The 23,832-nt window shown below is 49.5% G+C and overlaps 1 protein-coding gene across 1 annotated transcript; it reads left to right on the forward strand.

Annotated features, from left to right (window-relative positions):
• Positions 1 to 7,509: 7,509 nt before the first annotated feature.
• Positions 7,510 to 23,155, forward strand: LOC134143739 (ATPase family AAA domain-containing protein 2-like). Its single transcript, XM_062582030.1, has 15 exons — positions 7,510 to 7,544; positions 7,772 to 7,883; positions 8,111 to 8,226; positions 8,929 to 9,103; positions 9,805 to 9,893; positions 10,266 to 10,425; positions 10,979 to 11,030; positions 11,180 to 11,306; positions 11,672 to 11,855; positions 19,610 to 19,795; positions 20,055 to 20,190; positions 20,350 to 20,493; positions 21,479 to 21,588; positions 22,187 to 22,315; positions 23,114 to 23,155. The coding sequence occupies exons 1-15, from the start codon at positions 7,510 to 7,512 to the stop codon at positions 23,153 to 23,155; spliced, it is 1,797 nt and encodes a 598-aa protein (XP_062438014.1).
• Positions 23,156 to 23,832: the final 677 nt, after the last annotated feature.

Consider the following 23,832-nt stretch of genomic DNA (forward strand, 5'->3'; position numbering starts at 1 on the left):
GTGGGGGGAGTGTGGTCTGGGTGCCTGGGTGCCTGCAGTTAAGGGGCCCCGGAGGCCGGGGTCCCTGGGCGAGTGCAGCTAAGAGAGGCAGCGCTGTGTGCAGTGCTTTGCACAGGAGGGAGCAAGGAAGGGGCCCATGTTTCCAGGCGGGGGAGCGTACGCTTCCTCAGGTATGGGGCCTGGGAGTCACTCCAGCAGAAAGAGCTGTGGGAACCTGCCCCAGGCTGCTACAGCGGGATCGTGCCCTGGGATGTGCTCTGGGACATGCAGCAGGATGCTGCCCTGGGCATCTGCCCCAGGACCCTGCCCTGGGATGTGCTCTGGGAACTGCAGTGGGATGATGCCTGGGCTACTGCGCCAGGATGTGCTGCAGGATCCTGCCCTGGCCCTTGCCGCAGAATCTGCCTTGGGATCCTGCCGTGGGATCTGCCCTGCCCCGCGCCGCAGCATCGGCCCTGCCGTCTGCCTTGGGCTGCAGCCCCGGGAGCGGCAGCGGCAGCTGCTTGGCAGCGTGTGTCGAGATGCGCCCTGTGCTCTGCCCGCGCTGCCCAGGAGGGGGCCGAGGCCAGGCCTCCGAGGGGCCCAGGTGTCCCGGCAACGGCGGCCTCGCAGAACGCAGATGTCGTGGCAACGGCGGTTTCGAGCAGGCAGCTGTGTCCGTTACGGCGGTTTCAGAGCACGCAGCTGTGTCTGTAACGGCAGCGTCGTCTGAGGCAGCTGTGTCCCTACCGGTGTCATCCGATGGAGCCGGCGAGCGAGGAGGAGGCCTGTCGTCGGGGGACGCAGGTGGCGAGAGCGGGAGGCGACAGACACGGAGCCGTCGGAGGGCCCAGAGGCAGCGCGGCTTGGGAGGAGCGGAGGTGTCCGGGCGGCGCCTGCCACGGGCAGGGGCTGCTCGCGGCTGCTCGCGGGGCTCGGGCCGGGGCCAGCAGCGGGGTCCCGGGTCGGTAGCGGGAGGGCGCTGGCGGCAGCGGGTGGGGCCGGGGATGGGGCGAGTCGGAGCCGGGGCCGGGCCTGGGGCCGGGGTGGCGCTTGGGATGGGGCTGGGGCCGGGCCGGGGCTGGGGCCGGGTCCTGGTCGGAGATTGGAGTGCAGACGAGATTTCAGTTGGGGTCCAGGTGGGGATACAGGACTGTGACCAGGTCGGGGATGGGGCTGTGGTCGGGGTTTGGATCAAGGGCCAGGTTGGGGGCCGAGTGAGGGTATGGAACCGGGTCTGGATCGGGCACGAGGCAGGGGACCTGGTCCAGGTCGTGGAATGGTCCAAGGTAAGGGTCCAGGCTGGGGACTGGTGTGGAGTCTGGGTCCAGGTTGGGAGCTGAGTAAGGGACTGGTCTGGAAACCAGGTCTGGGTCGGGGACCGGTCTGGGGTCCTGGTCTGGGTTGGGGGACAGGTCGAGGACTGGTCCAGAGTCCAAATCCAGGTCAGAGATTGGGCCCAGATTGGATTCGGGCCCAGATTACGGACCGGGTCGGGGACTGGGCAGGGGTCGGGGGCCGGGACAGGGTCTGTGTCAGTGTGGAGGTCCAGGCAGTAGGGCAAGGCCCCACAGGGTTGCAGTCCTGGGGAATGGGGAAAGGGTGTGGGGACACCCCAAACTCCCCCGTCAGCTCTGGGCAGCTGGACTGCTCCCAGGGACCCAGGCGTCCAGGAGGGGGCAGCTGCCCAGTGAGCAGCCCTAGTTTGCTGGGGGCAAGGGAGGAGAAGGGGGAAAAGAGGGGTCACAGAGGAAGAGTTAAGACAGAAGGGACACAGGAGGATGGAGTGTACTGAAGATAGACAAGAGATGGAGTGACAGCAGGGACATGGGAGGATGTAGGGGACAGGAGATACAAAGGATACGGTGGGAGAGAAGGCGCATGGAAGGATAGAGGGGATGGGAGAGAAGGGGTATATGTAGGGACAGAAAGGACACAGGAGAACCAGTAGAGAGGAGATACCAAGGCTATGGAGGGACTGAAGGGACCTGCACGGAGATAGGGTACAGGACACTGGCACAGGTACAACTCCCCTCTCTGCAGGCACCTCTGGCCTCTCCCCAGATTTCCCAGCGAGCCTGAGTTGAGCCCAGGTCTTGGGGGCTGCTCTCGCCACCGCTCTGCTCTGGAGGGGCTGCTGTGCCCTGAGCAGGAGAAGGCGAGGGGAGGTCGTGAGACAGAGCAAGAGGTGGTTTGGTGACGTTCCGAAGCTAAGTGTCCATTTGACTCCATCATTTTGTACTAGAATGTCATGCTGATTATATGTATTGTTTCAAACACTTTCTCGTGCCTGCTTCCCTTTGCTGTTCTGTGTGCATGGAGAAGATGATGGACTCGACATGCTTCCAGGCTTCTCGCATTGCAGAAGGAGTACAGCTGCACTTATCTTACCCTTTCTGTGTAAGTAACGTATTTCACTCAGCAAAATGATGCCGTGGCAGTTTTAACTTAGCTGAAATAACTTCTTCCAAAGCCTACTGCTGTCTAAAAGAACTTGCATTATTGCTCTCTAATGATAACTTTCCTGTTGGCTACTTCAGGTGTGTCTGTTCCTGGGCCAGCATTGCCCGTGAGCTTAGCCCGTGGTCCTCTGCCACTACAGTAACTTCTGTTAGGATTAGAGCCAGCAACCGTGTTTCCTCTCCCTCAGCTTTGATTTGCTAAACGGAATTCTTCTGGTCTCCCGTTGCCTGCTAGGCATTTCATTTTTTGAGAAACAAAAACATTTGAGAAACATCTCAACATTTCCTGGGCCATGAATAATACTGAACACGGAGAGGCAAGGGAGCCCCGAACTAAATACACATTTACAGTTCTTCTGTTGAAAGACTTTCCGTTTCTCATCCCACTTTCTGGTATGTTTTTGCCTGCAAAAGGGCAAGCTGACACAGTCCGCACCTCCTGTGAAACTAAGGAACACTCGGTGGTTGTACTCCACCGATCCTTCCTTGCTATTTGTGAAGTAGAAGAACTGTATCTGACTCTACTGTTTTGTGTATATGCCTCATTTGGATGAAGTTACTAGGTAGGCACCAAGCTGCAGCATAATTGGGACTGATTGTTCTTGTTCCTTTTGATCAGGAAAATCTGGATACGTACTGCCAAGGAAAGCAACAGGAAGAAACTCAAGAACCCGAGGCAGAAATTGTCGGTTAGTTCTGGCTTTCCGTTTTCTCCCCCGTGTTGCAGCCCAGAGCCTCACCTAAAAGGGAAACGAGCTGAACTACTGCCTCTTGTTCTGCTCTTCATAATTCCCTATTGCCGCAGAGCTTGCAAGCCGTAGGCATGGCCTCCACATGGGCCTCCCTGCCCTTGTGAACTCTGTGCAGATGGTCAGCAAAGAGAACGGGTCCTTTCCCCAAATGCTTACGAGCTAAGGCAGGGCAGAAGTCAGCAGCTGGCTCTAGACAGGCGGGGAACGCAAAGAAAGGGAGAGTCTGACTCCGAGTGGTAAGCAGGGATGATGTCAGCACTAGCCTGTTCATCAGGGTTCATGGCTTTTGAGCAGCATCACGGGAATTTTCAGGAAGCAAGGTAGACCACTGGATGTGTAGGAAAAGCTCCTGCCGAGTACAGAGATCGGACGAATGTAGCGCTTCTGCGTTTGTGTGTTGCACAGGTAGCTGATGGAAGCTGTTGTGAGGGCCCGTTTGGAATCGGGGGCTGTCGTATGCAGTGGGAAATGGGATGAGGAACGAGGATAAGTCATGAAGGGCCTTAGTAACTTTGCATTGGATGAGCCAGAGGACACTTGAAGGTTTTCAGGAGAAGGCAGTTGCTTGTAGAAAGCTGCTGAAAAGCGTGCGTTGACTGGGAGGTGAGAGTATGAGGCAATTCTTTCATGGGCAAAGTGAAAACTCTGGGATTCTAAGGGCAAGACATTCCTGCATCTCTGATGAAAGAGGAGAGCGCTAGAGGGTGAGGGAGGGGGGCTGGTAGAGACCCCAGACTCCTTTCCCTGTTTTCCTTGTGCTCTGCCTGTGTGCCCCATGCAATTTTTATCTCCGTCATTCAGAAAGCAGAACTACTGTTTTGGTTCAGACAAGGAAAAGGCAATGCTAGCCAAGGAATAGAATGAAATTACTCGGAGTGGGTAAGCTGGCCATTGAAGAGGCCACGTCCATTCCTTACCTGGCATCCAGCTATTAATGTGAGAGGGTATTAGTAAGAGCTTGCTAGGTAGGGATGCTCCATGTTTGGCATTCCGACCATCTTTCACAGAAGAATTTCCAGTTCCTAAACAGAAGCTCCTGGCATAAACTTTCTCTGTAGGCATCAGACTCCTTTTTTCTCGTTGGGGAACTTCCCTGATATTGCCCGTGGCAGAGCTATGGCAGAGGCAAGATCTGAAACCACAGAAGCAGATAAAGTCTTGCTGCTGTCAGGACATTCCAAAAATGTCCCGGAAGCACTACCTCGCAATATTGAGAGGGAACTTTCTGAAATAGCTCTTCTCATGGTAGCTGCCTCGTTGCTAAGCAAGGTGACAGCAGAATGTGGCCCCTTGTTATGCTCATGGAGGCTGGTGGCAAGTCACCCAGCAATTCCACCAAGGCCAGACCTTTGCCCATGACCTATACGCACGCTCCTCTCTGCTGATTCTGAGTTTCTGGAATGTGTCATGCACAAATGGCTCCGGAGCTTTGGCAGCGTTTCACATCTTGCGTGTCATACCCATGCTGGTAACAATAAAACCCATCGCTATCTGTGTGGTACCTTTTGGGAGTAATACAACTTGCAGCAGTGTTTGAAGAGTTCAGTGTTGGCGACGTTGTAAAGGTTCTGCTCTAACCAGCTCATCAGAAGAAGGTGAAGAGCAAGAAGATGAAGAAGGCAAAGATACGTGCAGGGGCTATAGGCTTAGAGAAAGGAAGGATCTTGTATGCTCTCAGTAGGTTATATGTGCAGTTTCTCTGCAGGGTTGATTTCTTGTGTATAGGGGGGACAGAAGTTCTTGAAGGAAACTGTATAGGCACCAGGAATGATATCTTAGATATTGCAATTACAGGGTCACCAGAAGAAGATGAAAACCGAAAGGCGGCAGATGGCAAAGACCCTCCAAAGCAGTATAGCCTTCGACCAAGGCAAACTGCCATATGCTGTCGAGAGCCACTGGAATGTAGGTTATGGGCACAGTTTCTCTGCAGGGCTGATTTCTTGTGCATAGAGGGGACAGAAGTTCTTGAAGGATACCGTATAAGCACCAGGAATGATATCTTAGATACTGTAATTACAGGGTCAACAGAAGAAGATGAAAACCAAAAGGAGGCAGTTAGCAAAGACCCTCCGAAGCAGTATAGCCTTAGACTAAGGCAAACCATCATATGCTCTCAAGAACGATTGGAATGTAGGTTATGGGCACAGTGTCTCTGCAGGGCTGATTTTTTTGCATTTAAGGTGGATATCAGTTCTTGAATGACAGTGTAGATGTGTGCACACAAATAAGAAATGTTATCTAGGTTCTGGAAGTACAGGGTTGTCCAAAGGGGGTGAACACCCAGAAGGCGAAAGTGGCAAGGATACTCGGAAGCAGCATAACCTTCACCCAAGCAAAACCGTGGTGCAGGATCAAGCTGCATTGCAAAGTGCGATATTCACAGAGCCTCTCTGAAGGGCCAGTTTCTTGTGTATAGGTGGGGCATAATTTTGTGAACAAAAATCTATACACCTGCGCACCACGGTTATTTCAATTCCTTGCCTTCATTCTGCAAGTAAAAACCCCCACGGTTTTTCGTAGATGCCTGGTTAGAACTCAGTTTCTTCCTCTACTTGTTGTTTACAGCTTGCAGTACCTTCTTGGGGTTTCACTGCTCTGCTCTTATCAAGGTTTCACAGAATAAGCTTTGCTCTTTCTGTAGCTGAACTTCCCAAGTTTAAAAGAAAGATGTCCACGCAGAAGTAAAACAAATGACCTGTGTGTCCTCAAAAGCATAGTAGCAGAGCCCGCTTGCTTTTTGTGCTCTGTTCTGACTTTCAGTTCTCCTTCAGAAGCAGGTGTGCATTTAGTTCACTTGCCCTGTGCCTTGGTAAAAAACACTGAGAACTTTCCTCTGGTCTGGAGTTCAAGATGGTGAAACCCATCCCACTTCCTGCCTTGTTGACGAACCAGCTGTACCTGAAAAGCATGTGATGTGCAATATTCTTGTAAATGTTTTGCTTTCAGCGGAGTTGGGAGAAGCTAAGACATTTTGTTCAGGGCCGTCTTCTTCTCCCACACAAGGAGCTACGTCTACATGTGCTCGGTCACAAAGCCCTGTCGGCAAAAGACCAAACAGGTTGGTGGGCGTACAGCTAGTGACAGCTCTTGTTTATCGGCAGTGGTGTCACTCCCAGCACCGAGTAATGGAACAACCGTAACCCTTGTAACCGTGCCAGTCCGACCTCAGTGTAGAGGCGGCAAGATTCTTTTCTTTGGGAGAGGTGATCCTCAGCCTTAGAGAGACTTCCACTAGCCAGCAGTTTTCAGGAAGGCATGCTTTGGGGGCCAGTGATGAGACGATTCTGGAGGGAGTGGCTGAGATTCTGCAGCTGAAATCATAGAATCACAGAATCAGTAATGTTGGAAGGGCCCTCCAGAGATCATCTAGTCCAACCTCCCCGCTCAGCAGGTCACCTAGAGCATGTAACCCTTGTGTTCTGCACTTGAAGCCAGAATCCCCTTCCAGAAACCGTCACTAGACGATTTCATTGTGAAGTACAGAAATGATTTTCTTGACACATGTAGGCAACTTACTTAGAGGGAGAGTCTGTGGATAAATGTTCATGTATTTTTAGTTGCTTCTGGCACAGGATTCAAAGTAGCTTCCTTTCATTCAACATACAAGTGGAGGTGAGTTCTTGTTCCTATGGGAAATTCCACACAGCTGTGTTCTGCTTAGTGTAAATGAAGATGTTGGGAGCAATTGTGATTGTAAAGACAGCGCTGGCTATGACGCTCCGTATTCCCATGGTCCGTAGGGCATTAAATCGTCTGTATTTGTATCCAGTTTTGAATGCTGCCCGTTGTGTAGTCTGCACTGATTTTAAAGAAGACTGAGAACTTATGTCTAGATAGTCTTTTCCGTCGGCAGGCTGCTTGACGCAGGCGGTCCAGCCTGCTGAAAGCTCTGCATTTGCTTTCCAAGCTCTGCGTGACGCTGCGTGGTCTGCCTATGGCAGGGGGCAGAAGTCTAAGGGAAGCAAAGGCAGGTGTGCTGGCCAGTCATGCTGGCCATTCCTTGTGCGGCTGCTTTGGGCAGCAGCTTTGAACATTAAGTGCAGAGGAAAGCAGGGGGCATAAGGGGGGCACTCCTAGACTATGGTGACTTTGCACTGCTCTGGCAAGCCATATGAAAATAAATCAGACTTGTTAGAAGCACTGTGGTGGGGGTTTTTCAGTCACTCAACTCCTGACACGTCTTTCCTCTTGGAACTGAGATCACTAGTTCTGCCTGGAAGCGTTCCAAAACAAGGAAGCTTCCCAACCAAGTGTTCATGGCCCTATTGCTGACAAAGGCTCCTTGGATTCTGTGAGCAGCTAGAGCACGGAGAATGACGGCTATTGCTGGGTCTGAGCACTTAGGGATGTAAAAATGATCACTCAGCTAGTCTAATGCCACACAGGCCCACCCGTCTTTCTTTACTCTTGGCTATTGAAGACAAATCAATTCCCATGACTATTTTACTTTCTGGGAAGTTTATGCAAGTTTGTAAGTGCTCCTGCCCTCCCTTGCCAACATGAAAGAAACCGGAATCCCTCCAGCTGCATGTTCATTCAGAAGGCGCCTTTCCCTTTCTCCTTCATTCACACCAGGTGTCTTCCCCAGAACTCTGGGGGAAAGGGATTTGAGAGAAATGGCAAGGATCCAAAGAAAACTGGAACAGATGTGGCTGATCCAGTCGATCCAGTGCAAATAGATGGCTCAGTAAGTATTTGTCACTTATGGCTTTGGTGGGGACTTTTCCAGGGCTGATGAAATCTTTGCGTGCTGGGCTGTCTATGGCTGCCTCGGGTCACAGTTTTCTCTGAAGGAACTTCAAAGCTGTCCTCAGCATCTCCTTTCTGCTGGCAGATGACAATTTCTGATGAAGCCTTTCCTCGGGGGCAGCTTTCTCTAACCTACGAACTGTGTTCTGTTGAATTTCTCTTCAGGTGCGGTTTGATGGCGTGGGGGGTCTCTCTGACCACATTTCAGCTTTGAAAGAGATGGTCATTTTCCCGTTACTTTATCCGGAGTTCTTTGAGAGATTCAAACTGCGACCCCCAAGGTAACGGAAGGCGCATTAGAAGTGCACGAGCTAACGCCGCCGTGCTCAGGAGAATAGGAACCCGAGGTGTTCGTACAGCTGGGTGCTTGAAAAGTTGTGGTCACCCCTGCTGAGATTTTGCAGGGGTGTTAAGAAGTGATGTCTTAAAAATGGAACAAATCTGGACTGTATTAGGCAGACTCCAACTGCAGGCAATGCCTTGCCATAGTTAAAGGCTTGGTGGCTGCTCTCTTACAATGAGAATCAGTCCTGTAAGCCTTAGGACTTCCAACTGAAACGTGCTGCGCCTGTGATGCTTAGACTAAAATAAAAATAGTCTGCTTCTTACATAGTTATATTGGTTCTGTGCTGTGAGATGCAATCACTCACAGAGAGCTTACTGTTGGGGTGCATTCTTTTTAACATGAATGTGTTCTTCTCTTTGGGAGGAGGGGTAGTGTTCATTGATTTAATGGCTAAGAGAAGGCTGTTAGTGTCAAGTCTTGCCTCTTGTGAGAGCTTGCACCTGTTTTGACTTTTCTGCCACTTGAGCTCTGCCTGCTGCTACTCCTGGAAGTACTGGAAGTGTTTTAGTTAGGAGGAAAGGCTTGTTTGCTTTAGGGGTGGGGCTTGTAGTAGGCACTTTTTGGTGTTTTGGTCAGAGCCATGCAACTCTCTCCTTTTTCATTATTTATTTATTTATATTTTCATTTTTCGTTACAGAGGCTGTCTATTCTATGGCCCACCAGGGACTGGAAAGACCCTGGTAGCTCGGGCACTTGCTAACGAATGCAGCCAAGGCGACAGGAGAATTTCCTTCTTCATGAGGAAAGGCGCTGACTGCCTGAGTGAATGGGTGGGAGAATCTGAGCGCCAGCTCCGTTTATTATTTGAGCAGGTAAGGTGGAAATGTGCACTCTGTTGTGTCAGAGCGGTGCTGGAGTAGTTCTGTGCTGGATGTCTTCCCGGAGAACTCGGTCTTCTGCGTATTTGGTTGGTGTCTCCCACTGAAGTGGGAATGTTAGTGTTTCCTTTCTCAGTGTCATCCTGCTTTGGATCAGCGGCTTGGAATCTTGCAGGTGTGCTGGCAAAGACGTATCAATAAGCAGGAGAATTCACTAGATCAAAGATTCCCTCCTCCTCCTGCTCCCCTGCCATACTACATAGACACACACACAAAACAAACAAACAAAAAAAACACCCTCAATCCACCCCACCCCACCCCCCCCCAAAAAAAAAAAAAAAAAAAAAAAAAAGAAACCCAGCACATGGTCATTGAATCATTGCACTGGCAGCTTGCCTCCAGAGCCTGTAATTGAGTTACTGAAGGCCTGACTCTGCTCTCTGGTTGCCCAGCAGCTGTGCAAATTCCTGGAGCCATCTGTTCCCAGGAGCAGTCACAGCTGCTTGGCGCAGGCTGCTGGCTTCTGTTACTTGTGCCACTTACCCCTTTGTCTCAGAGAGCAGAGGTCCCTGATGGTGCTCTGAAAGTCCAGGGCTGGTGACTTTGCAGCCACAGTGTTTTTTCATGCCTGTCCCCTTTGAGTAGTGCTGTGTTCTACCTAGGCCACAGTTGCAGTGTCTGCACTTTCCTTCCAGGCCTACAAGATGTGGCCTTCAATTATTTTCTTTGATGAGATAGATGGTCTTGCCCCTGTGCGGTCCAGTCGCCAGGATCAAATTCATAGGTATGGCACTTTTCTTTCTTCTTTTCTCTTTCTTTTCTTCTGCATTTACACACAATCTGTTTGATTTCTGCAAAAAGAAGACCAGCCTGGTGCCTTTACATGACACACTAATTCATGCTGAAATCTTAGAGCACCATGATGCTCAGCCTCAGGTGATTTTACACACCAGAGCTGAAAAGCTCGTGCTAAGCTGGGTGTCAGCACAAGGTCTCTGGTTACCCTGTGTGCTGTTTGTTTGTCTTGACGTGAGTCCTTCCACTAACCAACATCTCATCCAGAAGAGCTTATCCTTTGGAGTGGCCACTGGAGAAAGTCATGCCGAATGGAGCAGCACTTCCCAAACCAGTGAATCAACCCTTGTTCTTTTGTTAGTTCTCTTGTCACAACACTTCTGGCGCTTATGGATGGCTTAGAGAGCAGAGGAGAGATTGTGGTCATTGGAGCCACCAACAGACTTGACTCCCTAGACCCTGCTTTGTGGAGGCCGGGTCGTTTTGACAGAGAGTTCCTTTTCGCCTTGCCCAATAAAGAGGTAAGACCCCGTTTAGTCACCCTCCTGCTAATGTGGCCAAGTCTTTCTTTGCAAGACAACCGTGCACCCACGCAGTACCACAGAGCAGGGAAGAAGGGAAGAAATGGTGCCCACGTGTTTGTCTGCTCTCATGAGCAGCAGAGAGGGTAGCATGAAACAGAGTTATCGTATGATTCGCTCCTGTAGAAGTCATCTCAAAATCCCTCCTGTGATTAGTCCTTGTAGCAGGGAACACTTGAGTGCATCTCTGGCAAAGATCGGAGGTGAAACACAGGCAAAGCCTGACATTTTCTGGGCTAGCGCTTTGAGCCACAGTTTTCGTTCCTCTTGGTAGGACTTGTAGCAACTTGAAAGAGAGGCAGAAAAGCGCTGAGGAAAGGCAATTGGAGAGGCGAGGGGGTTGGCAGAAACATGCCGCCTGAGTTGTCCACCTTCCGCTACCTCCTCCTCGAGTGACCTTTGAGAGGCTGCATTTAGAAGACACCCTGGTCTCTATATGCCAGCCCAACAGTCCTCGGACAAATGGGCGTTTGCTGCCGCCCCGTTCCCTTAGTTGCCACTCGCTTACTGTGGGCTCCGGCTCCAGAAAGAAGTGACCTTGTTGGGTGCTTTAGGTGTCTAGCGTTCAGTGTGTGCCTGCCCAATGAAGGAAGACAAGACCCTGGCTTTCAGCACTCATTTCAAAGCTGTAGGAGTGCAAGGGAGGCAGGTGTGGGCTCTTCTGGACAGTTAACAAACCTCTCTTGTCTTTCAGACGGTGCAAATCCTATCTTAGGAAATGGCTGCATGTATAGTCATGAGGCGTCACCTTCAGGTTTTGCAGAGGAGCTGTTTCATCAAACGGCCAGTCCTCAAAAGGAAACGTTCCTTCACTTGAACAGGTAAATGTCTGTGTGCTTTGGATTGCAGTTCTTTGGCTTGCTGCATCCTTGCCGGCGGTCTCGGCTGTGGAACTGGGAGGGGGGTAGACCCAAATGCTTCTGACAGGCGTGTTTCGTAAGAATAAAGCAAGAATCACTAACAGCCCATGGGGGAAGGGGTGCCTCAATGAGAGTAACTGAATTAAAAAAATGTCTTGCAGTTCCATGTCCTTCCTGATCACAGAGCAGTTTCTCACCTCCTGTAGTGTGGAGAGTATTTGAGGAGGAAAAAGCAAAAAGCAAGGAATAAGGAGGAGGGACTGAACAGCTGTGTCTTTACTGATTACTTTGTTTTCAGAGTGCTTGCTTTCTTCTTGTTGTTCTAGAGATGCTTACTGCCAGCCCACGTGTTACAGGCCAAGGTTCTTAATAGCTGGAGAGCCCGGATGCGGGCAAAGTTCTCACCTGGCTCCTGCAGTAATACACGCGCTGGAGGAGTTTGCAGCTTACATGCTGGACCTGCCGGCTCTCTTTGTTAGTAGCACGTCGCCTGAAGAAAGATGTGCACAGGTATCTCTTCTCTCTTGCATTAACAGGAGTACTCTTCTAGCTGGGTACAGTTACAAAATGCAGCTAATACTGAGCCGGTAGCACTGCAGTCTATGTCGTAAAGGCAAGGACTCCCAGAACGCTTTATACTTGTGCACCTGTGTGCCGCAGCCCATTTTTGGCAAGACGGGAAAGAACACACACATCAATGTGATGCAAGGTCAATCTACTTTATTATTCTGCCTATCTAGCTTATATAACCTTTCCAGCAAGCTCATGCGTCCACCCGCCTCACAAAGCATTTCTATTGGTTTTCTAGTATTGTCCACGCGCATCTGCTCAGTTCTGAATAGGCTGCTGTGTTGACTCCCTTCCCAGGTGCACATACTTCTGCTTATCTTGGTTTCTCACTCTTCTTGCCTTCAAGGACTTCTTCTTCGGTAACCTTGAACAGCCTGTTGCTTATTTCAGCTCTTCATACTCCTGTAAAATAGCCAGGGCCCCGACACAGGGCCCCGACACCTCTCCCTCTTTTTTCAAAAACAGAGTCAGCTATCCTCTGCATGGACTGCTGCAGACATTGCAATATACAAGGTAGACATACAAGTAATAGTAGCACAACTAACCCCACAGTAATAAATTGATGAACAAGAGAAACAAGCCAAGAGCTTAAGCCTAGCGATTTTAACCAACTTTCCAAGCCCCAACTCTCCTTCTTCAGTTTACTCATCCCATCCTTTAGATCCTTTATTCTCTTATGAATCGATTCCGAATGATCAGACAAATTCATACAACACGTTCCCTCAAACTCTTCACACCCATGCCCATGCGCTAATAATAAAAAATCTATAGCTACTCTATTTTGTAATACTGCATGATTTACGCTGGCTACGTCTTGAGATAATTGATCTAGAATGTCAGACCTCTTGTATTAGCTACGGTTACCCATAAGTTTTCTCTCCCATTGATATTCGTTAACGACCACACATGAATCACGCCAATTAATCCCAACCACCAAGCCCACTGCGCCTTCATTTTTCTATAGGCAACACTTCTGGATTTCCCTCAGCACCCTGTAATGCCTTTGTTGTCTCAGCTCTCTCCTTTGTCAGCCACGGCCACACCCACTTGGCTGGTATCCACGTAGTTCTATCCCCTGCAATGACACAAGCATATCCCCTTCCCCAGGTTACGAATTCCCTGGGACCTTCCCATTGTTGCGTCTGCGAATTGAAAACCTCCACCGGAACCTGTTTTTCCGAAAAATCAGTGGTATTTTCGGAAAAATGTGCAAAAATGGGTATTTTGTCATCTGTACGGGGGTTCAGCCAGTTTAGAACATAACATGCTTTACAGGTTACATCATAGGGGCTGAACTCCCCCTCTTTTTTCAAAACAGCCAAAAGGCGTTTTAAGTCCTGATGATGTCATTCAATTATTGCTTGTCCGCCTGAATTGTGCGGTATCCCGGTGATGTGGGTTATATCCCACTGTTGGAAAAACCTTTGGCACACTACACTTTTATATCCAGGTGCATTATCCGTTTTTATCGTATTTGGTCGCCCTAATACAGCAATGGCCTGCGCCCAATGATGAATTGCGGCCTTAGCACTGGTTGAAGTGGCCAGGGTTGCCCAAATGGCCTTAGAGCACGTGTCTACTGTGACATGCAAAAATTTCAGTCGCCCAAAAGGCGAAAATTCAGTTACGTCTGTCTGCCAAACCTGTCTGGGTTGAAGGCCTCGTGGATTAACTCCCTCCACCTGAAGGGGTACTAATTTTGCACAGTCGGGACAAGCGGCAATGATGGCCCTCACTGTAGACCAGGGCAACTTGAATTCTCTTTGTAGTGTGCGTGCAGACTGATGAAAAAAATTGTGCGATTCTGCAGCCCTTTTTTCCAAAAAGGGGTTCGACTCACAAACCGCTGATACGGCCCCATCAATAATAGCATTGCCCTCTGTTATTGGTCCTGGTAATGTGGTGTGACTTCGAATGTGCGTGCACCAGAATCGGTGTCTACGCTGCTGCACTAGGTTCCACAGTTGGATAAAACATCCCTGCAGGGCCTCGTTTGTTATTTGGCCAATAATGGACCTCGAAATGCGTGTGACAACTCCCACGACATAGAGTGAGTCTGCTATGATGTTAATTTCCTGCTCATCAAATTCCACAAATGCCCAGATCACTGCTTTCAATTCTAATAATTGTGCTGAGGCTTGTTCCCATCTTACCTGGGTTTCCCACTGCTCTTTCTTCCTTATCGCATACCTGTATTTCCCCGTTTTGCTACTAGCATCTGTAAAGACAGTCACTGCTCCTTTCAAAGGCTCCTGACTAATCAGGGTTCTTTCCTCCATTACTAGGGCTGTGTTAAACAGTGGATGTTTTGGATAATGATTATCCACAGGTATTCCTACTGTTGATAGTGCAAACACTACACTTTCTTGACACCATTCTTCCATTAATTCTAAGGACTTCACTGGCAACACAATCCTATCCGGTTCCCTGCCTGCTATGGTGCAAAGATGCTTCCTGGCCTTAAGCAAGATAGTTCCTATAGCTTCAAACCTTTGTGTAATGGTGTTTCTCAGATGGCTTGCTGAAAATACCCATTCTAGAATCTGTAAGTGACCCTGATCATTCACCTGCGCTATAATGGCTGCGACCTCCCTATGCTTGTTATAAACAACTATACTCACTGGTAGATTTTCTTGGTACCGATAAGCCCCAGTGCTGGCTATCTTCTGTTCTATCCTTTTTATGGCTTTTTTCACTTCCGGGGTCACTAACCTCTCTTCTGTCGGCTCTGTTGCGCCTTTTAACAGGCCAAATAGGGGTTCCATGTCCTCATTAGTAATACCGCAGAAATTCCAAATCCATTGGATATCCCCTACCAACTTCTGTACAGAATTCACTGTTTTGATGTCGGCTCTAATTTTTAACTTTTGGGGATGAATTCTCGACTCCATAACGGTCACGCCCAAATAATTCCATGGAGACTGCCTCTGAATTTTTTCAGGAGCTATTACCAGACCATAATGATGCAAAAGTCCCATTAGTTCCTGCTCTTGATTGTCCCTCAAGGGCTCTTTGCTCGCGACTAAGATATTGTCCATATAATGATATGTGAGCAATTCTGGATGCCTCCTCCGCCACGGTTGCAGAGCTAGGTCTACAAACCATTGGCAGATGGTGGGGGAATTTTTCATTCCCTGAGGTAAGACTACCCACTCAAAGCGTTGAGCTGGGGCGGCCCTATTAATGGAGGGTACTGTAAAAGCAAACTTCTCACTGTCCTCAGGATGTAGCGGTATTGTAAAAAAACAATCTTTAAGATCAACCACGAGTAAATTCCAATTTCGTGGTAGCATTACTGGTGACGGCAAACCAGGCTGTAATGGACCCATATCCTCCATACAGGCATTCACCGTCCTAAGGTCATGCAATAATCTCCACTTCCCTGATTTTTTCTGAATAGTGAAAATAGGCGTATTCCAAGGGCTAGTAGAAGGTTTAATGTGACCCTCCCTTAATTGCTCCTTTACCAGCTCCTTGACGTGTTGCAGCTTCTCTTCTGTCAGCGGCCATTGGTCAATCCATACCTGATTTTTAGTTTTCCACTTTAATTTTAGTGTTGGGTGAGAGCTGCCGACCATGGCCGCTATCAGAAATGTGACTGCATCACCACGCCCCATTGACTAAGGACATCTCTCCCCAAAATCCACAATGGTGTACACATTATATAAGGCCGTACCTGTGCCGCGTTCCCTTCTTTGTCAGTAATTGTTACAAATGATTGACTAACCTTGATTGCTGACTGCCCTCCAATACCTGTTACAGGTGTTGACACTTCCTGTAGATCCCAGCTTATCGGCCAACAGGTTTGTGGTATTATGGTAAGATCTGACCCTGTGTCCAACAACATTTCAACATTTTGAATACAAATATTCCCAGGCCCTCTTATACTCACGGTCCTTTTTGGACACTGAGCGGTAATCTTTTCACAAAACGCAACCTGAGGCATCCCGGTTGAACCAAATCCTCCCATGTCACGGTTTGCCTGTCCGGGATTGAAAACTGCGGCCTGAAACGGAATCAACTGAGCAATTTTACTTAATGCTGGTATGGTGATTGGGGGTGCAAACACCTTCACCATAATTCCAATATTTCCCATATAATCTGCATCAATGCATCCTGGTAAAACAAAAATTCCCATCCTTGATGCCGATGATCGACCAATTAGCAAAGGTGATAACCCACCCCCGAGTGGCCCGTTGCACGTTGATCTTAATACGTGCACCCCTTCATCTTTAATTACTGTGGATTCTGCCATGGCCAGATCGACTCCTGCGCTGCCTCTTGTGGCTGAGGCCAGCTCGTGGAGGCAGCCATGGTCTGGTAGGGCGGGGGATATTTGTTTGCCGCGTCCCTCACTATGCGGCTGCTCCCGTTTCCCTGCAACGGAGTTCCATCCTTTTTAAACTTAGAATGGCACTCAATTGCCTTGTGCCCAAATTTTTGGCATCTGCCGCAGTTCCCATTAAATCCCTTTGGGCTCCCGGTCTGCACTCCACCATGGCCTTTTGATCTTTTAGGACAGTTTCTCTTCACATGACCCACTTTCCCGCACTGATAACAAGCACCTTTTGGGCTCCTGCCTCCCCTACCCATCACTCTTCCTTCTTTCAATGCTGCTGCTAATGCAGTGGCATGTATTTTTGCCTTTTGCTCTTCTTCGACTAATGGTGCTCTGGCACAGGTCTCTATCATCTGAGTGATGGATGCCCCAGGGGGCAATGCCGCAAGCAACTGCTTACATGCCCTATTGGCATTCTGCACCGCCAATTCTTTTACCAACAGCATTTTCATGTCTGGGGGAACATTTGGCGCGAGGTCAAGAGCATCCTTCAAACGATCAACAAATCCAAAAAACGCCTCATCAGGTTTCTGCGTAATCTTAGTGTATGGTAGTTGCGGGGTACCCACTTGTGGCAGTGCTAAGAATGCCGCCAAGGCCGCGTTCTTAGATTGCTGCAAGATTCTAGGATGTAAAGCCGCCTGCGCTGCTGGATCCCTATATTGACCATTTCCCATTAATTGATCCAAGCTGGCAGCCCGCAGAGGATCATCTCCTTGTAGGTCCAAATTATTCATTTGCTTTTCCTCCAGCTTTTCCTGCCATTTTGCTATCCACAACATGAAAGTGGTTGATGACAAAATAAGCTCCATCATTGCTCTGGTGTCTGCCGGCACAAGTGTGGTATACTTAAACAGCACAGTGATTTGATTTCTTACTAACTTATTCTCATGCCCATATTTCAAAACTGTTTCCTGCAGCCTCTGAACTAGTTTCCAATCTATTGGTTCCCATGTTGGTCCGTCCGCTCTTTGTATAACTGGCATGGCTATAGGAGTGAACAGAAACTCTCCCTCCAATTTAGCATTCTCTATAAGGCCCTTGTAACTCGTAACAGGGTTAAAATTTGGGTCATGAGGTGGCGCCGCACCCTCATCTTTGCCTCCCTTTCCTGCAGAGCCGAACAGTTCCCTCTCCTTGCCACGCACCACCGATTGCAACCATGACGACACCCCTTCGCCTTCTTGGGCCTCCTCCCCCGTGCCTCCAAGCTGCCGCTGTATCTCAAGCATTTCTTCTCTTTCCTGCCCGCTGAAACACCCATCCGCCCCGAGCTTAGATTGCAAATAATTCTGTGCCTCATTCAGCGTCATTTCTCCCTCCTCTACCATTCTTCGCAACCAACGTTTCTGCCGATTCACCCCGTCCAGATTTATCCCTTTTGTCCCGCAGCCCACCCCACAGCCGACCGCCCGACCCGACTCAAATTTGTCAATCTGTCGTTCAATGTTCTCTACCCCCTTTACGATTGAGTTATGGGCAGCCTTATACGCTGCTTGTATGTCCCTTCGTCTCGATCCCCAATCGAGACGCTTCATCTGGTCCAACAAGGCAGTCATCCTGTTGGCTTGGCCGCGGAACTCTTGACGAATCTCTCTCAGCTGCTCTTGGTCCCCTGACTCATCATCCAGCAGCGGGACCTTTACTGGATCAATGTCCATATCTGCCAGGGGAGCGGTAGGTGCCGAACGCTCCTCCCCTTCCCAGGGTGGCAGATCATCGTCTATTCCCCCCCAAGCCTCCTTTTCGGCTATGGAGACAGGACAGGCACGCAGGGAACACTTGAGGTTATCATTGTCAGGCACCCCCTCATACTGAGGTCCCGAGCCACTCACAGCTGTCCATTCTGAGTCTCCCGAGCCCTCCTGCTCCTCGTCAGTACTTTGTACGGCACTGCGAATGGCAGCAGCAACAGCCGCTTGCCCGTGCAGCTGTTCCAGCATCAGTCGAACCGGTCGGTAAATCTTTGCTAACGACCACGCCTCCTTAGATCCCACTTGCACGCTCTCCCACTGTTCCTTTCCGACTCGTTCCCATACTTCCAGCTTGTATACTTGCGGGGCTTCTACTATAAGCCCTTTTCTTCGACACCACAGTAACATATCAGTTAAGTCCGACTTCGTTATCTGTGTGTCTGTTTTCCGAGCCAATCTCAACAGGCTCTCTATTACTGCTTGCTCTACCGCTGATGCAGCGACCCCCATCCTGCTTCCCTGACTCACCGGTCAGTCGTGGCCACAATCCACCTTTCTTCGGGCGCCCAGCTACGGTCGCTGGCTATGCAGGATCCTTGCCCGCTTACGGCTCCACTCCTACCCCAGTTGGTCTCTGAGGATCACGTCGGGGTCACCAGATGCTGCAGCCCATTCTTGGCAAGACGGGAAAGAACACACACATCAATGTGATGCAAGTTCAATCCACTTTATTATTCTGCCTATCTAGCTTATATAACCTTTCCAGCAAGCTCATGCGTCCATCTGCCTCACAAAGCATTTCTATTGGTTTTCTAGTATTGTCCACGCGCATCTGCTCAGTTCTGAATAGGCTGCTGTGTTGACTCCCTTCCCAGGTGCACATACTTCTGCTTATCTTGGTTTCTCACTCTTCTTGCCTTCAAGGACTTCTTCTTCGGTAACCTTGAACAGCCTGTTGCTTATTTCAGCTCTTCATACTCCTGTAAAATAGCCAGGGCCCCGACACAGGGCTCCGACACCTGTGTCTTTTGTTTACCTGGAGAAACTGAGCTAGAGTTAGTTGTGTTTAGCTCAAGGTGAGAGTAGAATGCAACATACAGGCTGAGTGCCGTTTTATTCCTTTTGCCTCTTGGGCAGGGAGCCGACTCTGTTGTTTGGCATCGCTGTATTTTCACAGGTTAACCCTTAGCAGAAGCACTTGAGAACCGTGCAAGGGAGAATAGACGTGTTCCGTGGCTGGGGGCTCATCAGTCACAGAAAGGCAACATCTCCTTCTGGGTTATGTGACACTGGCATCCGTGGCCACCGAGCCGCAGTGCCTAACTAGTGCCCGGATATACTGCTGGTGCGTTCCATCCTGGAACAGCAACTGCCTGAGTGCTGGTCACCTGATCAGGTGCCCAAAGGTATTCAAGCCCAGAAAGGATGCTTGCCGCTCTGTTCATGGGGTAGATGCACTGCCACGTGGACTGGGCTGTAAGGAGTCACCTTACGTCTAAGCAGCTTGGAAATCAGGTCTCTTTCTAGTCTTGTGGCTTTCTTCCGACCTTTTCCCATCAGGCACTGGTATTTTGTAGCATGTGTTGACTGATAACGGTGTTGCTTCTTAGCAGCTTATTCTGTGTGGTTCAGAATTCTTATGCAAACTCCCATTTTACTAGTTGATCCGAGAAGCCCAGAGGACAGCGCCAAGCATCCTTTATGTGCCTCGTATCCACGTATGGTGGGAGGCTGCTGGTGTCACACTGAGAGCTATGTTTACAACGTTATTGGAGAACATTCCAGCATATGCTCCAGTTTTGTTGCTTGCAACGTCAGATGTACGTCACGCAGAGCTCGCCCAAGAGGTATTTCGATTGCTGCTTTTCCTGCTTTTTTCTGTCTCGGTGGAACTTGCCTCTCCAGTAAGCACCTGGCTACTGCGCTGCCCAGAGCAGAGGGATCCTGATGTTACCAGGGCAGCCTGCCTGAATCTTTGGAAATTTGCTTAGGCAGTAATCACGACTGAACATGTTTGTCTACCAGACTTTTGAAGTCAAGAGCTTCCCTTTGACCCAGCCTTCTCCACCCCTATGGCCTGCAATGTCTTTCCTCCTCCCACCTAAGGTTCGAGATTTATTTTCTGAGGCTTATGGAGAAGTTTTCCATGTCCAGTTGCCGGACGAGGAAGAAGGCAGAAAGTTCTTTGAGGACTTGCTTTTAAATCAAGCTGCTCAACCTGCTGCCTCCAAAAGGAAAGCAGGTGAGGAGCGTTTACAAGGAGGGCTTTGCTTACTGTTACGGGAGCAGCCATTTGGCATTTGTCTGGGCAACAGATTGTCGAGCAATAACTTTTAGAAGGCTTGCATGCTTTAGTGTGCTTTGAGTACTGCTGTCTAAAACACCTTCTGGCTGACTGCAGCTTGTCAGGAACAGGGCGTACAGCCTGCAGCATCTCCACCGGAGCCTCGACTGCCAGCAGAGGAGCAAATGAAACAGTTTGAGGAGCAAGCAGAGGAGACATTGCCAGCGGGGCCTCTACCTTCCCATACACCCTTCCCAAGTGGCAAGTGGCATTTTTTTTTGCCTTTCCTGCATAAGCTGCTAATGCCATTGCTACCCTCCCTGTTCTCACTGCAAACTCCCTCTTTCCCATGATGCTTTTGCTTCCTTTTCCTCTTCCTTTCCTTCCGACCTGCCTCCCCTGCGCCCAGACAGAGAGCAGTGTCTCGCCCTGTGATTTCCAGTTCAAAGGATTAGACCTGCCAACTCAAGTGGCAAAAAGAGGGGAGCAAGAGTAATAACTATCTGAAGACAAGACCATTGTTTCTTCCCTGCCCTCTGCTTTTCCCATGAGAAGGACAGCAGGGAACAAGGGGCTGGGCTTTCTCCCCGCTAAGGCCCAGGGTATGACATTGTGTGACAGCTCCTTATCCTGCTGGCAGGACTGGGAATTCCGTCACTGGTTTCATCCATGAGTTTTGGGCAATGTTCAGTGAATGCCAGCATTGGTGTCTTATCCTGGAAGGCATAAGCACAAGGTTGGTTGTAAAGCAAGTGAACTGAATCTGCAAGCATACGAGCAGTAAGTGCTTAAGGAGCATTTCCCCTTCTCCAGCAAGTATTCCCTTAAGACTGCCTCTTTAACTCTTCCCACCGTTGAAAAAGAGCTTGCGTGCAGTGGCTCTTCAGCTTCTCCTCTACATTAGTTCCTGCAGTAAGACAGTAAGCAACCTGTCCTGCTGAGATAAGCTTCCTTTGTGGTATAGCGTTCTGCCTGAAGTTTGAGTTGTGCATAAAATCCTGCAGCTGACTATTCTGTGAATGACATTCTGTAATCCATTCCTCTTCTTTTAAAATCAAAAGGCCAAATGACCCCCTTCCCTTGCTCCCCCTTCTTTCTCAAGGTGCCTATGTAGTGGGACAGCACAGGGCTACTTCAGTGCCCTTGGTCCCTCTCCTGGTACTCCACGTCAGGTGACGATGCTAGAATTGAAGGAAGGACTGCATCGGTAATGTTTTGGTTTGTGCTTTCTGATGTCCCTGTGCAGCCGTATCAAGCAGAAAACGCAGAAGCAACGCATCACCGTCAGTCAGCGTAGCAGAGAAGAGGAGGAGATTCCCATCCAGCGAGGAGAATGAGACTCATGTCTGTTTAAGCGTAGGTTGGAGCTGACCGCTCTGCCTTTGCTTCCTGATCTGCTTCAGACACTTGAGCTGTTCTGCCAGCACGGCTGTACACATGTAGGCAGCTCCTGGGTCAAGAGAAGGAGCTGGGGAGGCTCCTGTTTGCAGCTGTCCGCAGCATTTCCAGGAGACCTGTGGCCTCTCTCCCAAACAGTGCCTCGTACTGCAGCAGTACGATCTAATCAAATGCAGTCGTGACTTTGCTGCGGCAGCCTCTACCCCTTACTGTGCACTGGGCCACAGCAGTTGCTGCTGTTCTGGAAGAAGTTGCTTTGCCGTTAGGATCGTTCATGGGATAGACTGGGAAGTAACACAATGCTAGGCTTGTAACACAGCCTAAGGCTTGCTTTTTCCCTCGGAGGTAGGACCAATTCACCCATTTCTTTCCCCCCAAAATCCAGTGCAATCTGTAGTTTTGTTCTTGAAGTTTCACTCGTATTGTATTTTGCAGAAAAAGAAAGCAGGATGCGAGTTGTGTTAGACTGTCCTGGTTTAGTTACTGACGACACCCAGAGCCTGTTTGAAAGAGCTCATGCGCTCTTGCACTTGTCTTGTCTCCCTTCCTCCTTCAGCAACTGCTGAGTGCTGCTGCTGGGATAACAAAGAAGTTCAGCATCTTTCACCGGGAAAAACTACATGTTATGCTCAGCCAGTGTATTTACCGGCATCGACAAGACGACGACAAGACTCAGTTAATAGAGGTAGTATTTCTCACGGCACTTCCGATCGCTGTTACACCGCTCCTGCACGGGTACAGTGTGGGTATCGTGTCTTCATCTCAATCTTCGTCTCTTTACCGCATAGTAGTCCGTGTAATATCGGAGTGGTTCATCTCTGCCTGGGAGAACTCGGTGCATGCTGCAAAGCCGTTGTTGCGTTTGGCATGGCTGTTGGCAGTTTCAGCAGGGCTAAGACCGAGCCGGAAGACAAGGGATTGCACGCACACAGCCCTTTCAAAGCAGTTCACCCTGGAGTCTGTGAACAGCTTTTCTGTCGGGCCTCTCCTTGGGGAGGGGGCTGTGAAAGAAGGGCCCTGGTCTCCGTTTGTCACTACCCCTTCCTCCCCTTGCAGGCAGGCAAGCATGGTAAGGAGCTGGGAAGAGATTTTTCTTTAGTGCCACCACCATAACTCTTCTAGACTAGCACGTGCGAGCGTCTTGAATTGCGCACAAAGGGAGATTTCTGCCTCGGCTGGTGCTAGATAGGCCAGAAATTCCGGCTTCACATTCAAGAGCCAGGAGGCAAAATTGGTTGTGCCTCTGCAGTTTGCCTTGAGAAGAGGAGGTCCCTTCTCCTAAGCCCTGCTCGTCTCCATCCCGTCTCGCACACCTGACAAAGAGGATGTCTCTCTTCAGCACACTTTTTGCAAGCACTGCTGATCCAGGCTCCCTCTCTTCCTCTGCTTGGGACACGTGGGGGTGCCTCTAAAGCCAGAGGGGCTAAAAAGACATTGTGATGGTTTCAGCACACCTAGTTGCCCTGTATTCTTTCCTTTTTAGGAAATGAAGAAGGAAATTGGAACGTTCCTTGGTGCCAACTAGTGTGAGCTTCTGAAGACTGACTCCAGCTCCGTGATGTTTTGTTTTAGTTGTATGCTGCCTGCTTCTCTGGGCCTGATTCTGTCACGAGAGCTTTGGCTCCATCTGAACATAAGGAAAGACTTGTTTATTGTGAGGGCATCAGCACACTGGAGCAGATTGCCCAGAGACGTTGCGTAGTCTCTACCCTTGAAGCTGTCTGGATGGGGTGCAGGGCAACGTGCCTGGTGTGACCCTGCTTGAGCAGGGGGGTTGGACTAGCTGATCTCCAGAGGTCCCTTCCAACCGCAACCACTCTGTGCTGCAGCGATTCTGTTTATATATATATATAACATGTATATATGTATGTGTGTGTTTGTATGTCCAACTTTCACCAGTGTATCTCCTATTACTTACAAAGTCTAATTTATTAAAAGGGGTTGGTAACATTTATATTCGTAAAGGTGTGTCCTACCTTCAAAGTGATAAATAGGAACTCTAGAACATCACTGTGTATACGCAATACATTGTACAGTCAAAATAGTCCTCTTTTGACGGAAATGTAGACAAATAACTTGTTGCTGGGAGACTAGCTCTGTGTGAATACTGAGTAATGTAAAATCAGCTATGTATATATATATGTATATATATTTCCATACCCAGTGTGTTTCTTGAGTTGGCCATTTATAATCTGATGGAAT

This window comes from Rhea pennata, chromosome 8 (assembly GCF_028389875.1).
Source record: "Rhea pennata isolate bPtePen1 chromosome 8, bPtePen1.pri, whole genome shotgun sequence".
NCBI lineage: Eukaryota > Metazoa > Chordata > Aves > Rheiformes > Rheidae > Rhea > Rhea pennata.

Bases quoted from the DNA above. Each gene is read 5' to 3' on its own strand.
- LOC134143739 (XM_062582030.1), top strand. From the start codon at position 7,510: ATGACGGCTATTGCTGGGTCTGAGCACTTAGGGAT. The intron at 10,426-10,978 runs GTAAGACCCCGT...CCGTTCCCTTAG, and splicing joins TCGCCTTGCCCAATAAAGAG to TTGCCACTCGCTTACTGTGG. The intron at 22,316-23,113 runs GTAGTATTTCTC...TTTCCTTTTTAG, and splicing joins ACAAGACTCAGTTAATAGAG to GAAATGAAGAAGGAAATTGG.